Below are 25,729 nucleotides of genomic sequence, written 5' to 3' on the forward strand. Positions count from 1 at the left end.
ATAGTCCATCTCTGACTCATCCTGTCCTCAACTTCTGTCTCCATTTCTGCAGAAAGGCCAACAACCAACATTCACCGACTCCCAGAGTAACCTCAACTACACTTCCTCACATCCCACTTCTTGTGGGAACTCTATTCCATCCTCCCAGTTTCCATTGCATATTTTCTGCTGGTACAACCTTCTATACCAGCGCTTCTAATTTTCCTTTTACCTCAACTGAGGATTCCTTCCCACTGTGGTTGACAAGGCCATCGACCATGTCTGTTCCATTACCCACAATTCTGCTCTCACCCCTTCTGTTCCCTCCCAGAACCAGGATAGAGTTCCCCTTGTTCTCACCATCTATCCCACCAGCCTATATATTCAATGGATCATACTCTGTTTCCGCCACCTCCAGGTTGACACCCCCACCAAAACCACCTTCCCCTCCCCTCTGCTTTCAGCACTGACAGGTCCAACCTGTCCAAATCTCAAATCACCCCCCCCAAAAACTCCTCCCTGTTCCATGACACCTATCTATGCAAATGTAGGAGGTGCAAAACCTATCCTTTAATTTCTTCTTACCAACCAAGGCCCCAAGCTTTCCTTCCAGGTGAAACAGCAATTTACGTGTACTTCTTTCAATTTAGCATACTGTATTCGCTGCTCACAATGGGTTCTACTCTACATGGAGGACACAAAATGCAGACTGGGCTTCACAGAACATCTCTGCAGGCATGAGCCAAAGTTTCCAATAGCCTTTCATTTTAATTCTCCACCTTGCTCTCATGCTGACCTCTCTGTCATCATCTTCTTGCAGTATTCCAATGAAGCTCAATGTAATCTTGACAAGCAGCGCCTACTCTTTCAATTAAGCACTTTATCGCCTTCCAGCCTCAACAATTTCAGACCATAACCTTTGTCCCCGTTGTGTTTTTTTTTTGCAGGTTTCGGTTTTACTCTCCTTTTTGCTTTCGGATGGTAGCTGTTCATCACTCTGTCATTCATACCTTCTCGAGGTACATCTTTTGTTTACTTGTCCCATTACCACTCCCCTTGCCCTTATACCACTAACTCTCGTCATTTAATCTCTCCTGTTTTCACAGTCCTTCCTATTTGTTCTTTTCCCACCCTCTCCCTTTTCACTCGCTCGAAACCTATTATATTTCTATAGATAAAAACAAAAAACTGCGGATGCTGGAAATCTAAAATAAAAACAGAAATACCTGGAAAAACTCAGCAGGTCTGGCAGCATCGGCGGAGAAGAACAAAGTTGGCGTTTCGAGTCCTCATGACCCTTCAACAGAACTAAGTAAAAATAGGAGAGGGGTGAAATATAAGCTGGTTTAAGGTGGGGGGAGTGGTTGTAGGGACAAGCAAGCAGTGATAGGAACAGATAACCAAAAGATGTCACAGACAAAAGAATGAAGGGGTGTTGAAGGTGGTGATATTATCTAAAAGAATGTGCTAATTAAGAATGGATAGCAGGACACGCAAGGTACAGATAGCTCTAGTGGAGGTGGGGTGAAATAAGACTAAAAGGGCATAAAAGGTATAGATTTAAAAATAATGGAAATAGGTGGGAAAAGAAAAATCTATATAAATTATTGGAAAAAACAAAAAGGAGGGGGAAGAAACGGAAAGGGGGTGGGGATGGAGGAGGGAGTTCAAGATCTAAAGTTGTTGAACTCAATATTCAGTCTGGAAGGCTGTAAAATACCTAGTCGTAAGATGAGGTGCTGTTCCTCCAGTTTGAGTTGAGCTTCACTGGAACAATGCAGCAAGCCAAGGACAGACATGTGGGCAAGAGAGCAGGGTGGAGTGTTAAAATGGCAAGCGACAGGGAGGTCTGGGTCATTCTTGTCGACAGACCGAAGGTGTTCTGCACAGCGGTCACCCAGTCTGCGTTTGGTCTCTCCAATGTAGAGGAAACCGCATTGGGAGCAACGAATGCAGTAGACTAAGTTGGGGGAAATGCTGCTTCACTTGAAAGGAGTGTTTGGGCCCTTGGACGGTGAGGAGAGAGGAAGTGAAGTGCAATACCTGCCCAATGAATATATTCAAGGCGAGGTTAGATTTTTGATTGACAAAGGAGTCAAGGATTATGGGTGGCAAGCAGAAGAGTGAAGTTAAGGCCACAATCAGACCAGCCATGATCTTACTGAATGGCAAAGCAGGCTCAGGGGCTGATTGGCCCACTCCTGCTCCTATTTCTTATGTTCTTATGTAGATGATCTCATTGAAATGTATAAAATTCTGAAATGGGTTGACAAGGGAGATATGGAGAGGATTTTACCCCTGGTATAGTCTAGAACTAGAGGTCATAGTCTCAGTACAGTACAGGAAAATTTCTTCTGAGGGTTTTGGATCTTTGGAATTTTCTACCCACTGCATTGTAAAGCTCAGTCATTGAGTATATCCAAGGTTAAGAGTCCTAAAATCAAGGCATGAGGATAGGATAGGAAAGTGGAGTTGATGCAAAGGTTTATCCATGATCTTCGTGAATTGTGGGGCAGGCAGGGGCTGAATAGTCTGCTCCTATTCTTTGTTATGTTCTTAACATTACGATGCTGGGATTATAAAGCAGAGTAGCTGAGAAGCATGGTTGACACCCAAGTAATGTTTTGCCTTACCGAGGAGAGTTGAGCATAAATTATGAGAAAGGTGTTTCATTTGTGTTGTGGCACAATGGTGGATGTAACCGTGTTTTTGATTTTGCAATTTTTCTGGATAGCTGCAGCAATTGCTGCCCACAATCATACTGTTAAATGAAAGTGATCAGAAAGGGCTATCAGTTTAAAGTAAAATAGGAATAAATTACTGTAGTTTGAGAGGTATTAAAATAAATAACATTAGGCTCAACATTAGTGCAGTACACTGGTCTACCAATATGCTACTCTATGCAAGTCCAGGTATTGCCTATGATTCACTCCATGGCTAGCTACTCATTTCAAAAACAGATCGATAGAAGGGTCATGATATAAATCATAGGGAGGAAAGAAAATCATGATTAAGTTCACACCTCTTGTTATCCAAAATCAGAATTCAAAAATCAGGGAATAGGTTGCTTATTAATAGGCTCATTCAAGAAACTATTTTCTGATACAGAATATTCTGTATTACTTGTGGCTGAGAGGGAAGTGAGACACAAGAAAATATAGTTTTAACAAAAATACAGCCAAAAGTTCCTATTTTACATCTACTGGGAATCAACAATGTTTTGTTCTGGAACACTTGTAACTCCTTACTGCTTAAGCCATGGTTAAATATATCAATCTGAGCTGTGGGTTAAGCTTTTCTCCAATGTTTTCCCTCTTTCTTAATCAAGTTAATCCCTCTCAGAATAGGAGCACAGTTTTTTTTAAAAATAGCAACTTACTCCACTGCTTACCAGATTTTGCTCTTGTCATAGCATAGCCACCATTGCTAGATACAGTCAGTGACTGAGGTTTCAAGATCTCTCCTGGTGATGACTGGTTACCTTCTGGTCTAGTTGCAGTAGAAACTTGGATGTAGGGTCCCACAGCAGCAACACGACCTGAGGTATTAGATTGTGTCTGGGGTGTTGGTGTGCCATTAACTCGATTCAGCTGCTAAAGGAAAAACAGGTTTGTTAAATAAACATCAATATCAGATATGAAGAAAAGATTAACTCCTCTACTACAGTAAATTTGCATTCCCAGAAGTCTTTTTTTGACAAAATTAATGATTGTTAGGGCAACTAGCAGATCTCCTGTGACAATGAGTTGGAGGGTATGCCATTGTAGTAGGATGGAAGGGAGGTATGGGGAACTAGGGATTTTGGGTGCCCAGTAGGACTAAATTGAAAGGGTTGAAAGAAATTTCAGGGGGCTAAAACATAAAAGAATGAAGGCAGCATGCCAAGAATTGATCTGTGGCTAGCAATCATCGGAAGAAGTAAGATATGTAGACAGTGATGGCAACAGCTGCAGTGAGGAAAGAGAAGTGAACTAGGTGGCCAAGCCAGGAATTTTCCCATTGTCTACATACACCTGCTACCTTTATACTTTTATGCTATAAATTCCAATATTTTAGATTGTATATACAGTTCACTGGCAGAGAAAACATTGTGATTTCATAAAGTCATTGCAAATAAATGTTCGAGCAATTTGATTGCTTAATTTTACGTAGTTGCTATTTGTAATTAGCACAGCTTTGGAAAAAAAAGTGATTTTGGTTGGTCTTGCCATTGCTGCTTGCTGAATTTTCTGACCTACCTGGAGAATGAAACTGATTGGTTCGCATTTCGTCATTGGACATTCAAGCCAACGAGCAGAGATAACTTAAAAAAATAGCTATCTGAACTGTTTGCATTTTTTGCCCTGTGGACACTTGTGTGGTGTGATGCCTTGAAATATGAGGCTAATAATGCACAACAGATGCATAACTTTCAATTATACAGATGATAATGAAAGTGATTCCACAGTCAGTGCTTGATCACAATTGTGGCACAATAACTTACAGGTAAACAGAAGATGTAACAATATGCCATAGTATTATCATTTACTTATTAACAAAATAAAATTAGTTAAATCTTCATCTCTTAGGAACCGAGTATCCAGACTAAAAGTTAAAAAAAAAATAAATCTGCTGGAAAGGGCATCGTATTCACAAAACAAAGCAGTTTAGAATTGAAGATTTTTCATTGTAGAACTGCTTACAATTTTTTAATTAGAAAAAAAGTTAGATATAAAAATAGAAATCAGCATCATACAGGGATGTTTTCTTTTTGACGTGCATCAGATTTCTTCTTCCACAAACGTTCACGAAGTTCACTGATTCTTTTGTCCATCATAGTCACTTCCACGTTCCGCTTGTTAAGCAATTCCTTTTGATGTTGAAGTTTAGTATTTTGCTCCTGATTAAGCTTATTGCGAATCTAAAAAGGACAGTAAATCCATGGTATGAAAATGTTTGGTGTCATAATCTGTTTATAAACTCTTCCTCAAACTCAAGTTTCTTTAGCTGGCCAGGGAAAGTTAGGGAGTGTCAAACTTCTCTATTGCTGCTTTTCTGTTGTGTGAGACCTATACTAATGGTGCTGGCTCCCAGCACGTTGGTGTTGTGCAGCCAGTGCCAACCCCAAATTGAAGCTGCCAGATTGGTGAGGCTGGATGCCAGGATGACTTTTTTTTTTAAGTAATTTGTCTTCCTAATGCCTGGCTTAAGTGAATCAGCCACTTGATAGTCTGGTTTCGTTTGCTTGCCTTCTTAACCATTGTGCAAAAAAGTGCATGGAAATAGAACAAAACAGTATATTTTAAAAATTTAATAAAATCTTTTCCTTCTATAAATAACTTCTTCAATCAAATGAATATCTCCATCTTTGTAAAAGTCAAGCCAAATGAAGGTTTTCACTTTTAACATGCAACTATGCCATGATATCAAAGGAAAACTACAGGATTCATGCTTCCCTTCATAAAAATGAATTTTTTTTTTTCTTGGATGCGTAATACCAGTATTATAAAAATGGGTGCCACAGCTTTGGTTCATTCTGCATGCTTCACCTGCAGCTCTTGATATAGCTTCTTTAATTCAACGGCTGCGGGTCCTGGCACTTGTCCATTGTAAGCCTGCAATCCATTTGTTTTTCCTTTCCTCAAGTCATCAAGTTGCTGCGTCAGTTGATCAACTTTTAACACAGCTGATTGCAACTCCCGCTGTTTCTCATGGAACATATTGTTGATGTGCTCAATTTCAGCTGCTGTGAGAAGAGAGAGAGAAAGAAAAGTGGAAAACTATAAACCTGCAAACTTGCTAGTTTTTAAAGTGCTTTATATTCAAATTTCATCTTAGGTAGCATTTGCAGAGAGTGAATATTAAACTTTAAAATAGTAGAAAGACATTATTCTAATATTAAAGTTAGTGTGGTGGAAAATAGCTAAAACCCACAATGTGCAGTACCAGTGGGCTGTGGAAGGTCTTGGATATAACGCAATGCATTTCAGGGATGATCTCACATGCTGGAAAAATGTCTCCATGGGCAGGATTTTTACCTCGTTGGGCGGGCGCGGTGGGTGGGCTCAGGAGCGGCCGTGAAACTGACCACCGCCTGCGATTGGGCCCCGACCGCAATTTCACGCTGGCTGGCTAATTATCAGTGCTGCTAGGGTGGGGGCGGGAGGAGCGCAAGCACTGAATAGTACGCATGCGCGGTGCTGCGCTCAGTGAAAGCTCCCTGAAGGCACCGAGCTGACTCAGGAAGCTGAAGATTTTTAACATTACAAATGAGGAGTTGAAAAAGGAAAACATCTCCCCTCATATCCCTACTCATATGACAGAGTCACACGTTAAAATTGAGTTTTAAAAGTTTCTTAAAAATCACTGGCCGAAATGTCATCCCGCCCCATGGATGAGGTTTCACAAAAAATGTAAAGGCCGCTTGTCCTATTCGCCCGCCTGCCAACTGAACGGTTGGACGGACAGTGAAAAATTTGATTTAATTAATTGATTAAGGGCCTTTATAGGGCTCTTAATTGTCACCAGGTGCACTGCCACCTCTGGTGAGCACCCACCGAGCGAAATATCAGAGTGTGCGATGACGCTGGGAAGCTCGTCCAACGTTATCGCGCACTATTTTCATCCCATTCAGGTCGGACTTGCGCCCACCCGACGAGGGAAAATTTCTGTCCCATATTCTTGCCATCGACCTCAATGTTTCTGAATTTGAGGGGAAGCCGATGGCATCACGTCACATGTGACGAGCTAAATGATTGTTCAAACACACATTTAAGAACACTGTCACCTTATAAGCAAAGAAAATTTAAGGAATGGTGCCATTGGCAAGACTAGCATTTATTATTCCTCTCTAATTGCCCAAGAAGTTGGTGGCACCTTCATTAACCACTGCAATCCATCCAGGGAAGGTATTCCCACAATGCTGTTAGACAGAGAGCTCCAGGATTTTGATCCAGCAATGATGAAGGAATGGTGATATATTTCCAAGCCAAAATGACGTGAGACTTGCAGGGGATCTTGGAATGTTGGCATTTCCATGGGTCAGCTGCCCTTGTCATTGTAAGTGGAGAGCTCACAGGTCTGGGAGTTGCGAGGTGTTGTTGAAGAAGCTTTGGCAAGTGGCTGCAGTGTATTTTGTAGATGGTACACACTATAGCCATGGTGTGCTGATGGTGGCATGAGTAAATGATTAAGATGGTAGCTGTGTTGCCGGTTAAGCAGCATGCTTTGTCCTGGATGGTGTTGAGCTTCTTGAGTGTTGTTGGAAATGCTCTCCACTTGCCTGGATGAGTGTATTCCATCACAGTCCTGATTTGTGCCTTGTATATGGTGAAAAGGCTTTGGGGAGTGAAGCAAGTTATTTGCTACAGAATAATCAGCCTCTAATTTGTTCTTATAGTCACAGTAATTATGTGGCTGGTCCATATAAGTTTCTAGTCAACAGATGTGGGGGAAGGGTTCAATGATGGTAATGCCACTGAATTTCAAGGGGAGATGGTTAGACTCTCCCTTGGAGATTGTCATTGCCTGGTCGATGTGCTGCCCAAGCCTCCATGTTGTCCATGTCTTGCTGCATGTGGGCATAGGCTGCTTCATTACCTGAGGATTAGCGAATGGAATTGAGCACTGTGCAATTATCAGTGAACATCTCCAATTCTGACATTATGATTGTGAAAGGTCATTGATGGAGGCTGCAATGAGGTATGGTCCTGATGGAACTGAAACTGAGTATCAATGAACAGGCTAGTGGTGAGTTACTGTCAATGACCCATACCATCGTTTTGCTGACAACCGAGAATAAGTTGGTAGGGCAGTATGTAGCTAGATTGGATTTGGATTGAATGTGTCTGCCCAATTTTTCACATTGCTAGGTAGAGGCCAGTGCTATAGCTACACTGGAATAGCTTGGCTAGAGGTGCAGCTAGTTCTGGAGCATGTCTGTAGCAATGTAGCCAGGATGTTTTGGGGGGCCATTGCTTTTGTTGCATCCAGTGCGCTCAACCGTTTCTTGATATCACGCAAAATGAATCAAGAAGGATGAAGACTGGCTTCTGTTTTGGTGAGGTCCTCAGGAGTTGTTAAAGATGAGTGATCCACTCCGCATTCTGGCTGAAGATCAATGCAAATGGTTCAGCTTCATCTCTTGTACTAGTGCTGGGCTCTGCTATCATTGAGGATGGAGATGTTCACGGAGCCTCCTTCTCATGTTGGATGATCAATTGTCCATCACCATTCATGACTGGATCTGGCAGGACTTCAGGTTTGCTCATTTATTAAGATGGGAGCAATCTAGGGATATGGATAACTGTTGAATTAGTCAGTACTGAGAATCTGTGACAAAGATAGCAACTCAGAGGAGGGCAACCACAGGCAATGCTATGGCATCATAGAGCAATTGGTAGCAAAATGGTGTGGAGTGCAGAGCTGCAGTAGTAACATGGAATTCCATAAATAACTGGTATAGGCGGGGGTTTTTTTTGCCCACAACTGAGAGTCCTAAATGGCTTGTTGTTTCCAACATGCTAGGGGTAAAGGATACAAGAGAGTTGGTGCAATAATGTTTTGAAACAAAATTGGGATCCCTCCCTGGATAATAACTAGTGTCGCAAGGGAGAAATTATATTGAGAGTGGATGAAAGGGAAAATAAAAGATGAAACAGAGAGCATTGTAAAGGGCAAGAGATGTAACAAGGAAGAAGAAAAGAAGAAATTAACATGTTGGAAGTAGAAGCATAAAAAAGAAAGGAACTGAAGTTAGATGTATACATACAAAGTATTCTGAATAAAATTGGTGAACTAGAGGCACAGATTGTTATGGGAGGAGATATGTTATTGTATTATTAATAGAAATGTGATGTAGGCTAGGGCAGGAGTGAGTTAAACATTCCTGGTTACAAACATTCAGGAAGAATAGAATAGGAAAGAGAGAACACTATTGATCAAAGATTCCATTACAGCGCTAGAAGGTAAGGTAATATGATTGCTGAAAAAAGCTGCATCTATTTGATAAAAGTTAAGGAAAAAGAAACTCCTCTATTGAAACAAGTGAAAACAAAATAGAAGATAAAAATTTAGGGGAAAAAAATGCAGAACCAACAGGACAACAATAATACATCATTTCAATTATCCAAAGATAGAGTCATGTATTTTCCATTGCTTTCTAGGTTAGTATGCTTTTAGTCAACAAAGCTGGAGACAAGTCTAGATCTGGTACTTAAAAATGAGGGAAGTGCGTAAAACAATGGAGTACATCTAGAAAGCAGTGATCATACAATAGGGGAAGTGAAGAAACGAAAATGAAAATGATACTGGGAGATATGACAAATGTTAATGAGAAAAAACAAGCATAGTACAGAAAGTAGAAGGATATTAGAACGCTAGAAAGTCTAAAAAGGGTTATGAAGGGAGACTGACAAGGAACATAAATGCAAGGAATTAAGAATTTCATTGACAAAAACAGAAGGGCACAAACAATTACAGATGAAAAATTAATTTTTTTAATAAACTTTAGGATAGCGAGAATAAAAGTTCACAGGATCAGGGGGCAAGGCAATTAGATAACTCGAGAAGGACTAAATATAGAAAAAAGTGGCTACGATCTTTCAAACAATGCTTGCATATGGAAGATGTGCAAGATGGTTTAGAATCAGATTCTTACAGCTAAGAGGTCTGCCATTTAACTTGTCATGCCTGTTCTGCCCAATTTAGTCCCACACTCCAGCACTTTTCCCCATACCTCACAAATTAGTTTTCGTCAAGTACATGTCCAATTGCCTTTCTTGATATCATCCTGGTAAACTTCTTCTGTACCCTCTCCAGGGCCTTGACATCCTTCCTAAAAAGTGTGGCACTCAGAACCGCAAACAATTCTCCAGCTGAGACTTAGCCAGAGATTTGTAACGGTTTAAGCATGACTTTCTTGTTTTTGCCTTCAATGGCTCTATTTACAAAGCCAAGTATTCCATATGCTTTCTTACCACTACATCAAATTGTCCTGCCACCTTCAAATATTTGTGAATCGGCACCCTGTGACAGCCCAAGTGCTTGTGGGGGAGAAAAAAAACTATTTTACGTGGGGTGGTGGTCCCTTTAAGAACTAGGATCTGAGTTCTGGTTAAAACAAACAACTGGGTTCTAGTAAATTATCATGTAAATGATCAGGTTGCTTGGGTGGAGAATAGAAAACAAAAGGGTCAATAAGTTATTTAAAGGGGTCTTCTGCTCCTGTACCCATCTGCTTCTTCATGTTGTTCCTTCCAAAGTTCACTTCATATTTATCTGCATCAAATTGCTTTGGCCACATGTCTACCTATTTTGCCAGTCTATGTCTTTAAGGAGTCAGCTGCTATCCAGCTCACTATTTACCACGTTACCAAGTTTTGCATCACCGCATACTTCAAAATTATACCCAAGTCTGGAGCAGGAAGGGAATTGAAAGAGAGATACCCAAGTCTTAAGGGTTGCTAATAAACCACCTCTTGATTTGTAAAAAAAAAAAATCGTGTCTGACAAATTTGATAGAGTTCTTTGACGAAATGCAATTGACACTGTGCATTTAAATCTTCAAGCAACTACAGGAGGACATAGATTCCAACAGGTGTTGGGTAAAATTTAATGCAGAGATACATGAGGCCATATATTTTGGTAGAACATAGGAACAGGAGTAGGTCATTTCGGTCCATCAAGCCTGCTCTGCCATTCAATTAGATCATGACTGATCATCTACCTCAGTGCCACTTTCCCACACTAACTCCGTATCCCTTGATGTCATTAGTCTCCAGAAATCTATCGATTTCTGTCTTAAACATGCTCAATGATTGATCTTCCACAGCCTCCTGGGGTATAGAATTTCAATGATTCAACACCCTCTGAGTGAAGAAATTCCTCCCCATCTCAGTCTTAAACGGCCTACTACTTATCCTGAGATTATGTCCCCTGGTTTTTGATTCATCAGCCAGGGGAAAAATCTCATCTACATCCAGCCTGTCATAACCTGTAAGAATTTAAGTTTCAAGAGGTCACCCATCATTCTTCAAAACTCTAGGGAATACAGACGTAGTCTCCCCAATCTCTCCTCTTAAAACAAACCTGCCATCCAAGGGATTAATCTGGTGAACCTCCGCACTCCCCCTATGGCAAATATATCCTTCCTTAGATAAGGGGACTGAAATTGGGCACAATATTCCAGGTGAGGTCTCACCAAGGCTGTATATAGCTGCAGCAAGACATCCTTACTCCTATACTCAAATCCCCTTGCGATGAAGGCCAACATACCATTTGCTTTCCTAGTATGCAAGTGCAGCAAGCAATTAACTTTTAGTGACTCATGAACAAGGACACCCAGGTCCCTTTGGACATCCGCACTTCCCAACCTCTCACCATTTAAGAAATATTCTGCCTGTTTTTTCTGCCAAAGTGAATAACTTCACGCTTATTCACATTGTATTCCATCTGCCATGTTCTAGCCCATTCACTTAGCCTATTGAAGTCCTCTTGAAGCCTCCTTGCATCCTCCTCACAACTCGCGTTCCCACCCAGTAAGGTGTCAACAGCAAATTTGGAAATATTACAATTTGCCTCCAAATCTAAATCATTTATATATATTGTGACCAGCTGTAGACCTAGCACTCATCCTTGCAGTAGCCCACTAGTTACAGCCTGCCTTCCTGAAAATGGTCTGTTTATTCCTACTCTGCTTTTATCTGTTAACCAATTCTCAATCGATACCAGTAAATTTCCCCCATTTTAGAAAGAATGGGGAAATTTTACAATAGAGGAGCAGAGACTCAAGGCTTCAAGTACACAAATCTTTAAAAATAGGAAAACAGTTTGATAAAATTGCATCAAAAAACATATGGAATTTAGATTTTATAGAAAGGGCACAAAGTAAAAAAGCTGCAGCAACACTGAAGTCATACAAAGCAATGATTGGACTACATTTTAAATAGTGTTCAATTTTTGGAGCTTCACTTCAGCACAGGATGTTAAGGTCATGGAAAAGATACTGAAGAGATTTGTTAAAATGATATCAGCGATGAAAGACAACAGTTTTAAGGTTTGACTAGATAAAATGTGTCTCTTTCCACAAATAGAGAGAGAAGACCTGACACAGATGGTTAGAAATGATGAGTTTTCATAAGAAAGGTAGGGAAAAACTGTGCCTATTGGTCAGGAGTTAGTGGCTAGAGATCATAAATTGAAGTTCACCATCTAGAGAATGAAGAGAGAAGTTAAGTTCTTTCTTAATAAAATACAGAAAGCTGTTTCTGGGTTAAGCATTTCACATCCTAACAATGTGGGAGCAGCTTCATAATTTCTTTTAAAAAGGAAAATGGATGACTATTTAAAAAACAAAAATATTAAACAGCAACAGGAAAAGGAACAAATGAAGAATTCTTTCAAAGACTTGGTACAGGTACAATCAGCCTGTACTGTATATGCTATAGTATTGTCAATGTCCTGAAATACTCCAAATTAATCATTTTTACCAATAATATACCAATTGATTAATGTTTGAAAAGCAAAATGTATTCAAAATTAAGAATACTCACAAAGATTGCCATTGATAATTTTACTGTAGTCCACTTGTCCTCGCATAGCTCGTATCTTCTTCAGTTTTGCCTCCTGGCTCTCCATACGTTCTTTCAGTTTTTGTAATTTGTCACTTTCTGAAATGGACTGCTGCTGGCGCCTCTCTTGCTGTTTCAGATAACGCAAACGCTGCTCCTTTGGGGGAGGAGGAAAAGAGTAATTGCCCATTTTACTATTTAAATTATGTTTAGAAACAAACATTCACATTGTATCGCTGGGTAGTTCAACACCGGAGTATTATACAAAAGCCAAATACTGTGGATGCTGGACATCCGAAATAAAAACAAAATGCTGTAAATACTCAGCAGCTCTTGTGGCATCTATGGAGTAAAATGTTGTGAAATTATGTTGCCAGACCTGAGTATTTCCAGTATTTTCTGTTTTTACCCAAGTATATAAATCATAATTCCAATGTTACAATTTTATTCTTGGGGTTAGTAAAAACCTAATTTGCTGGACTGCATTGGATACATAATGAGTCACCAAAACCTCAAGGTAAAGAGTCACGATAACTTCATTTAGGGGAACTATATCTTGGGTCAGATTTATGTCAGAGGATTAGTAATAGCAGACAAGGAAAAACCCTTGCTCAAGCATTTTTCTCTTGAATGGCAAGATACTTCTCTGGGTTTACATTTCCCTTGCAACCCCCAATTCTACATTCTTACTTCACCTATCTATGAACAAGATGAGAAACATGAGAATTGCATCATGAAGGATGATTATTCTACATATCCAAACCTGGGCAGTGAACGAGTGACTACTTGACTATGCTGATCTTCATATTTTCAACAGCCATCTGTGCATATATAAAGAGTCACCAGATAACCTCAGGACCAGAGAACTTTTTTACATCCCATTTGAGGCGACCCTACCTGGTATCTCCCAAGATAGTGAAGGCCAGAGATAAAGGCCAGAGTTAAAGGCTGTCACCTTCCTCATCTATACAGCTCAGTATCAGTTATAGAACACATTTCCACTGAATCATCTTTGATTGCTTTGTCTAAAAATATTAGAGATGATTTGTTAGAACCAGAATTTTGTTGCACTAGATTAGATATCAAATTCATGAATGCATGCTATTTTGTTAAAGTAAATTTGTTACATACAAAATATCAGCAAAGCTCAAGCGTTTGGAAAATTTGACATTATTAAACATATGATTTGCAAAGAAAAGGTAGAATATATATGATTGGCTCTTAAATATTATGTCCATCAAGTAGATACAGCTTAATCGCTGAGATAATGCTGTCATTTACTTATTGATCATCCATGCCCCATGCAGAATCTTACTAAGTACGATTATATCCTGCTGGAGAGTTATCTGAACACGATTAAAGAAAGTGATCTTACGAAAAGAAGTTTCTCTTTGATTTTGTCTAAACCCACTTTCATCTAGCATGTTACTAACAGGAAGTGATGTTTTCACTCTAATTTTATTTTTCTGGTGCTATTATACTACTACAATGCAACTTTTCCTCCACCAGTCACCCTGCAAAGTGTCCAAGCTGCTTTGATATGACTCCTCCTGGATTAATCAGTTTCCCACAATAAATAAGAAGTTCCTGTGTGGAAATCTGCGTTCTGCTGATAAGAGTTGCCACATGAAATAACTCACTAAAAACAATCAACTTCCCTAATAATACTAATTTCTTTCTTAGGATGAATTCTTCAACTCTGTATACTGCTTTAGGAGTAATGAAGAGACTTCTATGAAATAGTATCTTAATTGGTGTCAAAGGGAATTTCTTGTTCAGTCCTTTCATAGAATGATAGAAACAGACTAACCAGTCCCTGTCAGCATTTATGAAGCCTCCTCCAGACTTTTCTTATCAAACTATCAGCATAACCCTCTATCCTCTTCTCCCAAATATGCTTACCTAGCCCTCCTTAACCAAACTCTGTGGGAGCAAGTTCCAGATTCTCACCATTCTCTAAGTAAAGAAGTTTCTTTTGAATTTCCCATTTGATTTCTTGGCGATTATCTTAAATCATTAGCCTCTGGTGCTGCTCTTCCTCCCATGTGGAATCACACTTTACCTACTTTATTAAAACCTGTCATAATTTAAAAAGATTTCTACTTGGTCACCCCTCAGCCTTCTCTTTTTACGAGAAAGAGACCCCAATCCTATATCATTATTTTTAAGAGATACATATATTTCTACACAGAGATCCCTTTGTTCCTTTATCCCATTTTGATTATTTTCTTAAAAAGTGACCTCCTAGCTTTTGTTGCCAAAATGAAATACCTCACACTTATTTGTTTACCAGTTATATGCTCACACTACAAACTTATTAATGTCTTCTTGTAATTTGATGCAGTTCCCCTCAGTCTGCCAGTTTGTTGTTGAAGATACAAAACATAATGAGAAACCCCTTCTATGGCATCTGCACATCTTGGAGGAAGAACAATCTGTTCTCAAAATTAACTCCAAGGCCAAGGTGAAAATGGCCAGCATGAGGTGTATAACAGCAGCTCATTACTTGATGTTCTGACTGTGATGAAGCACCTGGCCTGTAGTCAGTGCTTTCTTATAATTGCAGAACATAAGTGTGGAATCTCAGTCTGAGACTTCAGTCACAAACATTTTAGCTATTCCAAATTACAGGACCAAATTGAATTGAAGTAAGGAGCTGCAATGGCTTCTGAAGGGCTAGGGATGCTGATTTGGGGTCATGGTTTGCTCTATGTTAAAATAGGCAGGAAAGTAAGTTGTGAAGGGGACATAGGAGGCGACAAAGGGATATAGAAATGTTAAATGGCAAAGATCTGGCAAATGGAGTATAATATGGAAAAATGCGAAATTGTCCATTTTGGCAGGAAGAATAAAAAAAGCATATTATTTAAGTAGTGAGAGATTACAGAGCTCTGAGATGCAGAGGGATCTGGGTGTCCTCGCGCATGAATTGCAAAAGATTAGTATGCAGGTATAGCAAGTAATTAGGAAAGCTAATAGAATGTTATTGTTTATTGCGATGGGAATTGAATACAAAAGTAGGAGGTTATGCTTCAGTTATACAGGGCATTGATGAGACCATGTCCGGAGTACTGTGTACAGTACTGGTCTCCTTATTTAAGGAAGGATGTAAATGCATTGGAAGCGGTTCAGAAAAGGTTCACTCGACTAATACTTGGAATGGGTGGGTTGACTTATGAGGAAAGGTTGGATAGGCTAGGCTTGTTTCGCTGGAATTTGAAGAGTAAGAGGCAACTTTTTTGAGACATACAAGATCCTGAGGGGTCTTGCCAGGTTGGATGTGGAAAGGATGTTTCCTCTTGTGGGAGGATCTAGAACTAGGCGTCACTGTTTAAAAATAAGGGGTTGCCCATTTAAGACAGAGATGAGGAGAATTTTCTTTCTCTGAGGGTTGAGTGTCTTTCGAACTCTCTTCCTCAAAAGGTAATGGAAACAGAGTCTTTGAATATTTTTAAGGCAGAGGGAGACAGATTCTTGATAAGCAAGGCAGTAAAAGTTAGAGGATAGGTGGGAATGTGGAGTTGAGGTTACAATCAGGTCAGCTGTGATCTTATTGAATGGTGGAGCAGGCTTGAGGGGCCTACTCCTGCTCCTAATTCATACATTTGTATCAAATCAGTTAGAATTAAGAGAAAATTAAGGGAAATTGGAGGGCAAGTTTACTGACTAGTGTAAAATTTTGCAAAAGCAAACTGTTAATGATGAGAATCTTTGTCAAGTTTGTGCCTTCACAGTTAAGGAATTGTACAAAATAAAATGGTGGACAGGAGAAACATTGCATTTTAAAAAAAATATCAACATAGCTTGTGACATTGAAAATAAATTATTTAGCATTCAAACTTTTTTTTACTCTTTCATGGGATGCGAGCATAGCTAGCAACGCCAACGTTTGTTGCTCATCCCTAATTGTCCTTGAAAAGATGGTGGTAACCCAAGATTTTGACCTAGCAACAGTGAAGAAATGGCAAGATAGTTCCAAGTCAGGATGGTGTGTGCTTTGGAGGGCAACCTGTAGGTGGTGGCATTTCCATGAGTCTGCTGCCTTTGTCCATTTAGGTGGTAAAAGTTGTGGGTTTGGAAGGTGCTGGCGAAGCTGGTTGCTTCCGTGAATCCTGTATATAATACATACTGCTGCCACTGTGCTTGAAGGGAGTGAATGTTTATGATGGTGGATGAGGTCCCAATCAAGTGGAATGCTTTTTCCTGGATGGTATTGAGCTTTTGAGCATTGTTAGAGCTGCAATCATCCAGGCAAGTGGAGTGCATTCCATCACACTCCTGACTTGTGCCTCATATGTGGTGGACTACCTTTTGGGAGTCAGGAGGGGAGTAACTTGTCACAGAATTCCCAGCTCTTGCAGCCACTGTATTTATAAAACTGGTCCAGTTCAATTTCTGGTCAATGGTAACCCCCCGATGATGATGGTAGGGAATTCAGCAATGGTAATGCTTTTGAATGTAATGGGAAGATGGTTAGATTCTCCCTTGTTGGAAATAGTCATTGCCTGGCAATTGTCAGCACGAATGTTACTTGTCAAGTTTTAGCCCAAGCCTGAATGTTGTCCAGGCCTTAGTGCAAATGGACATGGGCTGCTTTAGTGTGAGTCGTCGTAAATGGTACTGTACACTGTGCAGTCACCTGCATACATCTCCAATTCTGACCTCGTGCTGGAGGAAAGGTCATTGATGAAGTAGCTAAAGATAGTTGAGCCGAGGGCACTACCCTGAGGAACTCCTGCAGTGATGTCCTGGAGCTGAGATGACTGGCTTTCTAACAACCTTGGCCTTGGTACAGCAAGTAATTAGGAAAGCTAATCGAATGTTATTGTTTATTGCAAGGGGAATTAAATACAAAAGTAGGGAGGTTATGCTTCAGTTGTACAGGGCATTGGTAAAACCACATCTGGAGCAGTGTGTGCAGAATTGGTCGCATTATTTAAGGAAGGATGTAAATGCATTAGCAGTTCAGAGAGTGTTTACTAGACTAATACCAGGAATGGGCAGGTTATCTTTTGAGGAAAGATTGGACAGGTTAGGCTTGTATCCGCTGAAGCTTAGAAGAGTAAGAGGTGACTTAATTGAAACATATAAGGTCCTGCGGGGTCTTGACAGGGTCCATGTGGAGAGAATATTCCCTCTTGTGGGAGAATCTAGAATTAGGGTTCACTGTTTAAAAATAAGGGATCGTCCATTTAAGACAGACGGGAAGAATTTTTTTCTCTCTGAGGGTCGTGACTCTTTGGAACTCCCTTTCTCAAAAGGCAGTGGAAGCAGAGTCTATGAATGTTTTCAAGGCAGAGATGGATAGATTCTTGATAAACAAGGGGTTGAGAGGTTACCAGGGGGTAGGCGGGAGGTTACAGTCAAATCAGCTATGATCTTATTGAATGGCAGAGCTGGCTTGAAGGGCCGAGTGGCCTACTCCTGCGCCTAGTTCATAAGTAACCACAACTATCTTCCTTGTGCTAGGTATGAGTCCAACCAATGGAGAGCTTCCGCCCACCCCCCACCCTACTTCCCAATGCCTCGTTTTGCTGGGGCTCCTTGATGCCAGACTAGGTCAAATGCTGCCTTGAGGCCAAGGACTGTCGCTCTCACCTCTCCTCTTGAATTCAGCTCTTTTGTCCATGTTTGGACCAAGGGGCTGTAATGAGGACAGGAGCCGAGTAGCCCTGGTGGAACAGAAACTGAGTGTCAGTGAGCAGATTATTGCTGTTTAAGTGCCACTTGATAGCACCGTTGACGACACCTTCCACCACTTTGCTGATGATTGAGAATAGACTGATGAGGTGGTAATTGGCCAGATTGGATTTGTCCTGTTTCTTGTGGGCAGGACATATCTGGGCAATTTCTCCATTATCAGGTGGATGCCAGTATTGTAGCTGCACTGGAACCACTGGTGCTGGAGCACAAATCTTCAGTACTACAGCCAGAATGTTTAAAAAGTAATTGGATGGCTATTTGAAGAGCTGTGATCTGTAGATCTATGGACGAAGTGCAGGAAATTGGGATTAGGTTGAGTAGCCACTCCATCCACAACCAAATGGTCATTAATCAAACGTCACACATTATTTTAATTCATAAAAAACCTTTAAGTATCTACCTTGGCAACCAACATCTGTTGCTGGGCCTCAATCTGATGCTGCTGCCTGGAAGCCATTTCTTGCAGCTCTGAAAGGGTCAACTCCACCCGAGGATTACCGCCCTGTATGTTAAAGGAAATGAGGTGTTAGCGTTATTGGCATTTTGAAAATTAAACGTCTGCACTTTAACTCTGAAGAGTCAATATTTAGATTTTAAAAAGAACTTCATATCACAGGGTTGCTCATTATCAACTGAATCACCTATGTAATTGGCTGATCTGTTAACAACTGTCCACTTTTTATTCCAATTGCTCTGTGCTCAATATTTGAGATGCGTAAACTCCTCTGCTACAAGTGATGATTGGAGTTTTGAAAATTTCATATTTTTCAGAATAGAAGCTGCCTTTTTCATTAGTTTCTTTTAGAATTTGTATCCCAGATTTTTGCAGTGTGCGCTAAATCATATCTGTCATAGCTAATTAAAAAGTACATGTTCCTGTAAAGTGCAAGCCCTAATAATCAGTATGGCCAGTTTCATAGAAATCATAAAACATTTACCACATCAGAGGCCTTTCAACCCATTGTCTCTGTGCCAGTTGACAAAGGGCTACCCAGCCTAATCCCAACATCCTGTATGAGGTCAATAGATCTGCAGATCAGTTCTTCAAGTAGACAATCAAGTACTTTTTAAATGTAATGAGGGTTTTTGCCTCCACTACCTTTTCAAACAGCAGGTTCCAGGTCCTTACCACACACTGGGTGAAAAATATTTGTTTTTCATCTCCCTTCTAATCCTTCTACCAATTACTTTAAATGTATGCCCCTGATTTTTGATCCCTCTGCCAAGGTAAACAGGTTGTCCCTATTTTTTTTTCCATCTAGACCCCTCAATCTTACACAACACAATTAAGCCACCCTTCAGCCCCCTCTGTTCCAAGGAAAACACCACCAGCCGATCCAATCTTCCCTCATAGGTTCAAGTTTTTCCTGTCCTGTCAATATCTTCATAAATCTCCTCTGCACCCTCTCCAGTACAATCACATCTTTCCTGCAACGTAGTGACCAGAACTGTACGCAATAGTCAAACTATTGTCTAACTAGCATTGTTTACAGTTCCAGTATAACCCCTCTGTTCTAATATTGTGCCTTGGCCAATAAAGGAATACATAAGCCTTCTCAACCACTTTATTTACCTGTCCTGTTATCGTTAAGGATCTGATATACACTTCAAGGTCCACCTGTTCTTCCACACTACTCAGTATCCTCCTGTTTATTCTGTATTCCCATGGCTTTTTGCACCTTCCAAAATGCAACTTCACATTTCTTTGGAGTAAATTCCATTTTCCTGCCCAACTGACAGAACATCTGTATCTTCTTGCAGTCTAGAGCTTTCTTCCTCACTATCAACCACACAGCCATTTTTTGTAAGAGAAGTCTTAATCATCGATATAAATTACAAAAAGCAAGAGACCAAGTACTGAGACCTGAGGAAACCAACAGGGTTTGAGTCACAAAAATACTAGTCAACCATTACATTTTGCCTCCTGTCACCAAGCAAATTTTGGATCCAATTTGCCACTGTCTCTTGGATTCCAAGGACCTTTGCTTTTTTGACCAGCCTGCCACATGGGATCTTGTCAAAAGCCTTGCTAAAATCCACGTGGATCACATCTATCACACTGACCTCATCAATCCTACTTGTCACCGCCTCAAAAAATTCAATAGAACTTAGTAATCAGACATGACCTTCCCTTAACCATCATGTTGACTTTCCTTGATTAATCAATGACTTTCTCAATTAAAGTTTATACTGTCCCACAGAATTCATTCCAATATTTTTTCCGGAACTGAAGTTAAGCTAACTGGCCTAAATTTTTTTAGATTATCCCTTCCTCCCTTTATTTATATATATATATATATATATATATATATATAAATAAAAAAAAAAGTACAATGTTGGCAAGCTTCCAATCCTCTGACACCACTCCTGTGGCAAGGGAGGATTGAAACATGATGGTCGGAGACTCTGCAATTTTCTTCCTTGCTTCTTTTAACAACTGGAGATATATTTAATCTGGGCCTAACTTTTGAAGGTTAAACCCTTTAATACATTCTCTCACAATATTTATCCCATCCAATATTTCACACATTTCCTTCTTAGCCATGATGTCACCATCAGCCATCTGTCACCATCAGTGAAGACAGCCACAAAGTGACAGCTGAAAAGGATTCATTAAAAATTTATCATTCACCACACATTAGTTACCTTTTAAGTCCCTAATTTGCTCTATTCTTTCCTTAGTTATCTTCTTACTCTCTACGTACTTATAAAACATCTTTTGTGTTTGACATAAGCTTCCCTTTTTTGCTTCACCTTGCCCTGTTAGCACCTTGTCAACCAAGGGACTCTAGATTTGGCTGTTCCACCATTTTCGTTGCAGTTTAACTGCTCATCAGGAATAAAACGCATGCATACCCTTTCTGCACCATATTTTTTACTTCAATTATTGAAATGCTAAAATTACAAAAGCAGCTGAACAGCAAATTGTCTACACAAGCCGAACACACAACAAAAAGACTTCTCACTTGTTGTCATCACCAAAACATCAAATAATACAAAGCATTTCTGGATGCATTTTGGTTGAAATAATTTTTAGCAAATGAAAATTTTTATTTTAATTAAAAAGCTACTCAGATCAACAGTGGCATTACTGTAGGATAATGCTCATTTCCATTAAACTCCTTCCCTCTTAAGTAATTAATAGGTTCATTTTTGGGGGCAGCGCATAGCCAGGTGGATGAATGTGCCATGGGGGCTGCACTGATGCATTTGGGCCAGGAAATTCAATCCACCAGTAATATTTGCCAGGACGCCTGCTTTCAAACATGATCAAATGACTTCTGATGAAATGTATGCATATGTGTCAGTTGAGAACAGGATTGGAGCCAGCGTCATACCCTGTACAGATGAATAACCTATTGTCATTCATCTGGGTTCACACATGTAAAATAGTCATTGGACAAGTTGGGAGACCTGTAAAAATCAAATCCTGGCATGAGTTATCTTCAGGGGAAAGTGAAGAAGTAGAAAACTCCTAGGTAGAAAAATTAAAATGGTGTTCTTTGCTGAACAAAGTTCAAAGACCATCTTGAAACATACATAAAACCATGTTTAAATTGGACCTTTAGATCATCAACACGCCCACTCTCTTTCACATGCATGTACAGGTGGCAGTAACAAGATATCTTGCATAATTTTGATGCAAACTTTTAAGTTTACAACCAGAATATCACAAGCCTCATCTTCATTAGAACCACCAGGGGATATTATGGAGGTCGCCTCGTAGAATCAAATCAAACTAAAATACTTCTACAAATATTATAGACTAGCATGAGGCTCAAAATCATTAGAAAATTAAACAAAATTCAATTCCAAAATGTTCTTGGAGCACCTGAAAATAAAATTTTAATATTCATCATGAAATAATATACAGTATAGTTAAATATTTCTAGCAATATCTGAAAGTGTCCTTGATGTGTTTTAGTATTGAGGGGAAACTCTGGCCAACATTTTGAGATTCACACAATTTCACTGAAAAGACTGATAATGCTATCAGGACACAATGTTCCAGATTTGAAATTGCCAGTGAAATCATTTAACAAAGTTTTCACATTCTACTGAAGGAGATAAAAGGACCAGGAATGTAGTAGTTGATAGCATAATTTGCTATTGGACTAGTCTAAAATCCACAGCCATGAGATTCAATTATGCCACTCTAGGACAGATGGATGGCAGTGATGTAATGGAATAGCTTGAAGGTGGCAACCAGCTGATTGGCAAGTTTCTGTGCCGGTCAAAAAATTGAAATTTAATATTTTTGTAGGTACTGTGGATTTCCTGCCGCTCTGCTTAAGCCTCACACTCCAAACTTCCATTTAATATGGAGCCTATATTTTCACTACCTTAACCTTGCCACCTTTATCATGTTTTTGGCACCATTGTTATCTTATGTCTTCAATCATCCAAGCTCTAAATTTCTGTGTTCAACATCCTTTGCATCTTCTCTCCCAGCCACGTTCCACGGTCTCCTGCCCAAGTTCCGTATCTCTGCTCCACCACTGTTTTTCCTCTCTTGATCTTAGCTGTCATCTTAGTTTGCCCAGCTTGTTATCATCTCTGCTGGTTCCACCAGTTCCACCCTTCCCGTCTTCATTTCGCCGTACCATTTGTGTTTGCTAGCAGAAAGCTAGGGAAAGGCTGTTTAAAAAAAAAAACATTTGAACCACAAGTCCCACCCCTTGCTCCCTTGACTCTATTCCAGCTAAGCTGATTATTCAACTTCTCTTCCTAACAATATTAGCTAACATGGGAGTCAACAGTTTTCTCTTCTCAGGTACTATCCCACCCCATCCCCATTTCCTTTAAATCTGCCATTTTCATCCCTTCTTCAAAAAACAACTCCTGTCCTCTCAATCTACTGCCCCATCTCCAACCTCCCTTTCCTCTCTAAAGGCCTTGAACGTGTTGTTGCCTCCTAAATTCATGCCCATCTTTCCTAGAACTCCCGTGTTTGAATACCTTCAATCAGGCTTTTGTACCATCCACTGTGCCAAAGCAGCTCTTACCAAAATCACAAATGACAGCCAATATGCCTGTGACAAAGGTAAATTATCCCTCTGTGTCTTCTGAACCTGTCTCAGCCTCAGATGGGGTTGACCACACCATCCTACTGCAGTGCTTCTCCACTGCTGTCCAGCTGGTTGGATTTGCCTGGTTCTATTCTTATTTAGCCAGTGTAGCCAGAGTGTCACTTGCATTGGCTTCTCTTATGCTCATACATTGTTACTTCTTGTTTTTCCCAAGGTTCTAACCTAGGCCCCCCCTCCTATTTCTTATCTACATGTTGCCCCTCAATATAATCTGAACAGCATCAGTTCGTTCCTCCATCTACAGCGACGACATCCAGTTCTACCTCACCCCCACCTCTCCTCACTGTCTCTAAATTGCCAGACTGCTTGCCTGACATCCAGTAATGGATGAGCAGAAATTTCCTCCAAATGAATAATGGGGAGACAAAAGCCATCATCTTTGGACCCTGCCAGAAACTGTTTCTTGGTCACCAACGCTATCCCTCTCCCTGGCAGCTGTCTGTGGCTGAGCCATAATTCATAACCTTGGTGCCATATTTGCACTTCTGACCACATACCTGCACCATCATGAAGATCACCTATTTCCACTTCCATAATATCACAAAACTCTGCCCTTGCCTCAGCTCATCTATAGATGAAACCCTCACCTTTGCCAATGTTACTTCTAAACTTGGCTTGTCCACTGTATTCCTGGCTGGTCGCCTATATTCTCTTAACCAGAAACTTGCACCAAATCCCACTCACCCATCATTCAGTGCTGAAGACCAAATTAGCACCTGGTTAAGCAACACCTCACTTTTAAAATTCTTATCTTTGTTTTCAAATCCTTTTATGCCCTCACTCCTCCCCAACATCTCTTATATCCTCCATCCTTACAACCCTCCAAAATATCTACACTCCTCCAATTCTGTCTTCTTGACATCCCCAAATTTCATCACCACCACTGGTGACCGTGCCTTCACCTGTCAAACTTCCCAAGCTCTGGAATTCCCTCCTCAAACCTCCCTGCCTCTTTCCTCCTTTAAGACACTCCTTAAAACTACTACTTTGTCTGCCCAAATATCCCTTTTACGTGGTTTGATGTCAGATTATGTGAAGAGTCTTTGCAACTTTTACTACGTTAAAGGCACTGTATAAGTTGCTGTGCTGATGAATTTAAAACTCGAGACTTGGAGACTGGATCCAATGTAGGTCAGCAGGGACAGGGTTGATGGTTGGTTAGGACAGGATTACAGGCAGCAGCGTCTTGGATTAACTGAAGTTCACAGCATTGGAATAGCCGAAAGGCAACAAAGCCATTGATGAGCAATCTTTAATTTTCTTTTGATTAAGTCTAGATGAAGCAGGTGGCTGTGGTGGGATGGAGGCAGGCAATATTACAGAGATAGGAGGTACACAGTCATTGTGATGAAAAGGATATGGGGTCAGACATTCAGCTAGAGTTGGGCACCATAGTTGCTAACAGTCTGGCTTGAGACATTGACAAAACAACGTATGGAGTCATTGTGAAGCTTAGAGTTTGTGACAGCATAGGCAACTGGTGGTTTAAGTGTTCCCAATGTTCAGCTCCAGAAATTGAATGTTAGAGAAGCAGAGGTAGTGGAGGGATGGAGAGGTAGGTCTGGGTATCATCAACAGGCATATGGAAGCTGGGTGGGGTGTGCAGGTCTAACTATACAAATTGAAAAAACCTGATTTCATACTGTGCCATGTCATTTTCTCATGCTTTAGAATCAATGACTTAAGTTACCATTACATAGGCAAATAGACAATAAAAGGTTCCACAAATGAAGTCGATGAATAATCAGTTACTCTGTGTTTGATGTTTTGTGCCTGGCGAAAGGAATGTTGACAAGAAGAATTCCCTGCTTTTCTGCAAATAGTGGTATGGGTTTTTTTGGTACGTCCACCCTAATTTAACATCTCATCTGAAAGATGGCATCTCAGCTAAGCATACTGAGGGAATGTTGCATTAAGCATCAGCATAGGTTACATACTAAAGTGGGCTTGAACTTTGTGATTCAATGACAGAAATGCAACCAGCTAAGCCAATGTAACAAGATTTCCACAATCATATCAATCTCACACATAAGCAGATTTATTTTAAGAAACAAGAGTTTTATTTTCTACTAATATTTTTGTAAAGTTCAAAATATTACATATTATGTGAATGAAACTGTGAAGATTAGGAAATGTTTGAAACTGACATTTATGATGTGCAAGGATGATAGGTTTGGAAACATGTAGTTATGTTTACTTTTAAGAGTGAATCAATCAATTTAAGTTTGCAAACCACAATGGATAACCACCACAGTTAATGAGTAACATTTGTTCATCTATGTGAAGCTGTAGGAAATAAAACTTAAAAGTGAACCATCTTATAAGTTTATTGCTCCGACAACGGACAACTAACTGAAGAACATGTTGAACTTGCCAATGAAGCAGCTGTGATTTAAGAATCAACTCATT

The 25,729-nt window shown here is 40.1% G+C and overlaps 1 protein-coding gene across 6 annotated transcripts in view; it reads right to left on the minus strand.

Annotated features, from left to right (window-relative positions):
* ppp1r13bb (protein phosphatase 1, regulatory subunit 13Bb) overlaps positions 1–25,729 on the minus strand; it is a 98,049-nt gene that overhangs the window by 23,231 nt on the left and 49,089 nt on the right. For 5 of the 6 annotated variants that reach the window (XM_078562451.1, XM_078562449.1, XM_078562455.1 and 2 more), the window contains exons 5-9: positions 18,631–18,732; positions 12,510–12,684; positions 5,508–5,704; positions 4,715–4,879; positions 3,371–3,572 (exon numbers count right to left, since the gene is read on the minus strand). In XM_078562451.1, the coding sequence (XP_078418577.1) occupies positions 3,371–3,572; positions 4,715–4,879; positions 5,508–5,704; positions 12,510–12,684; positions 18,631–18,732 (841 nt within the window). The remainder of the gene's footprint in view (positions 1–3,370; positions 3,573–4,714; positions 4,880–5,507; positions 5,705–12,509; positions 12,685–18,630; positions 18,733–25,729) is intronic. The other variant, XM_078562450.1, reaches the window with a different exon arrangement.

This window comes from Cetorhinus maximus, chromosome 18 (genome assembly GCF_964194155.1).
Source record: "Cetorhinus maximus chromosome 18, sCetMax3.hap1.1, whole genome shotgun sequence".
Classification (NCBI taxonomy): domain Eukaryota; kingdom Metazoa; phylum Chordata; class Chondrichthyes; order Lamniformes; family Cetorhinidae; genus Cetorhinus; species Cetorhinus maximus.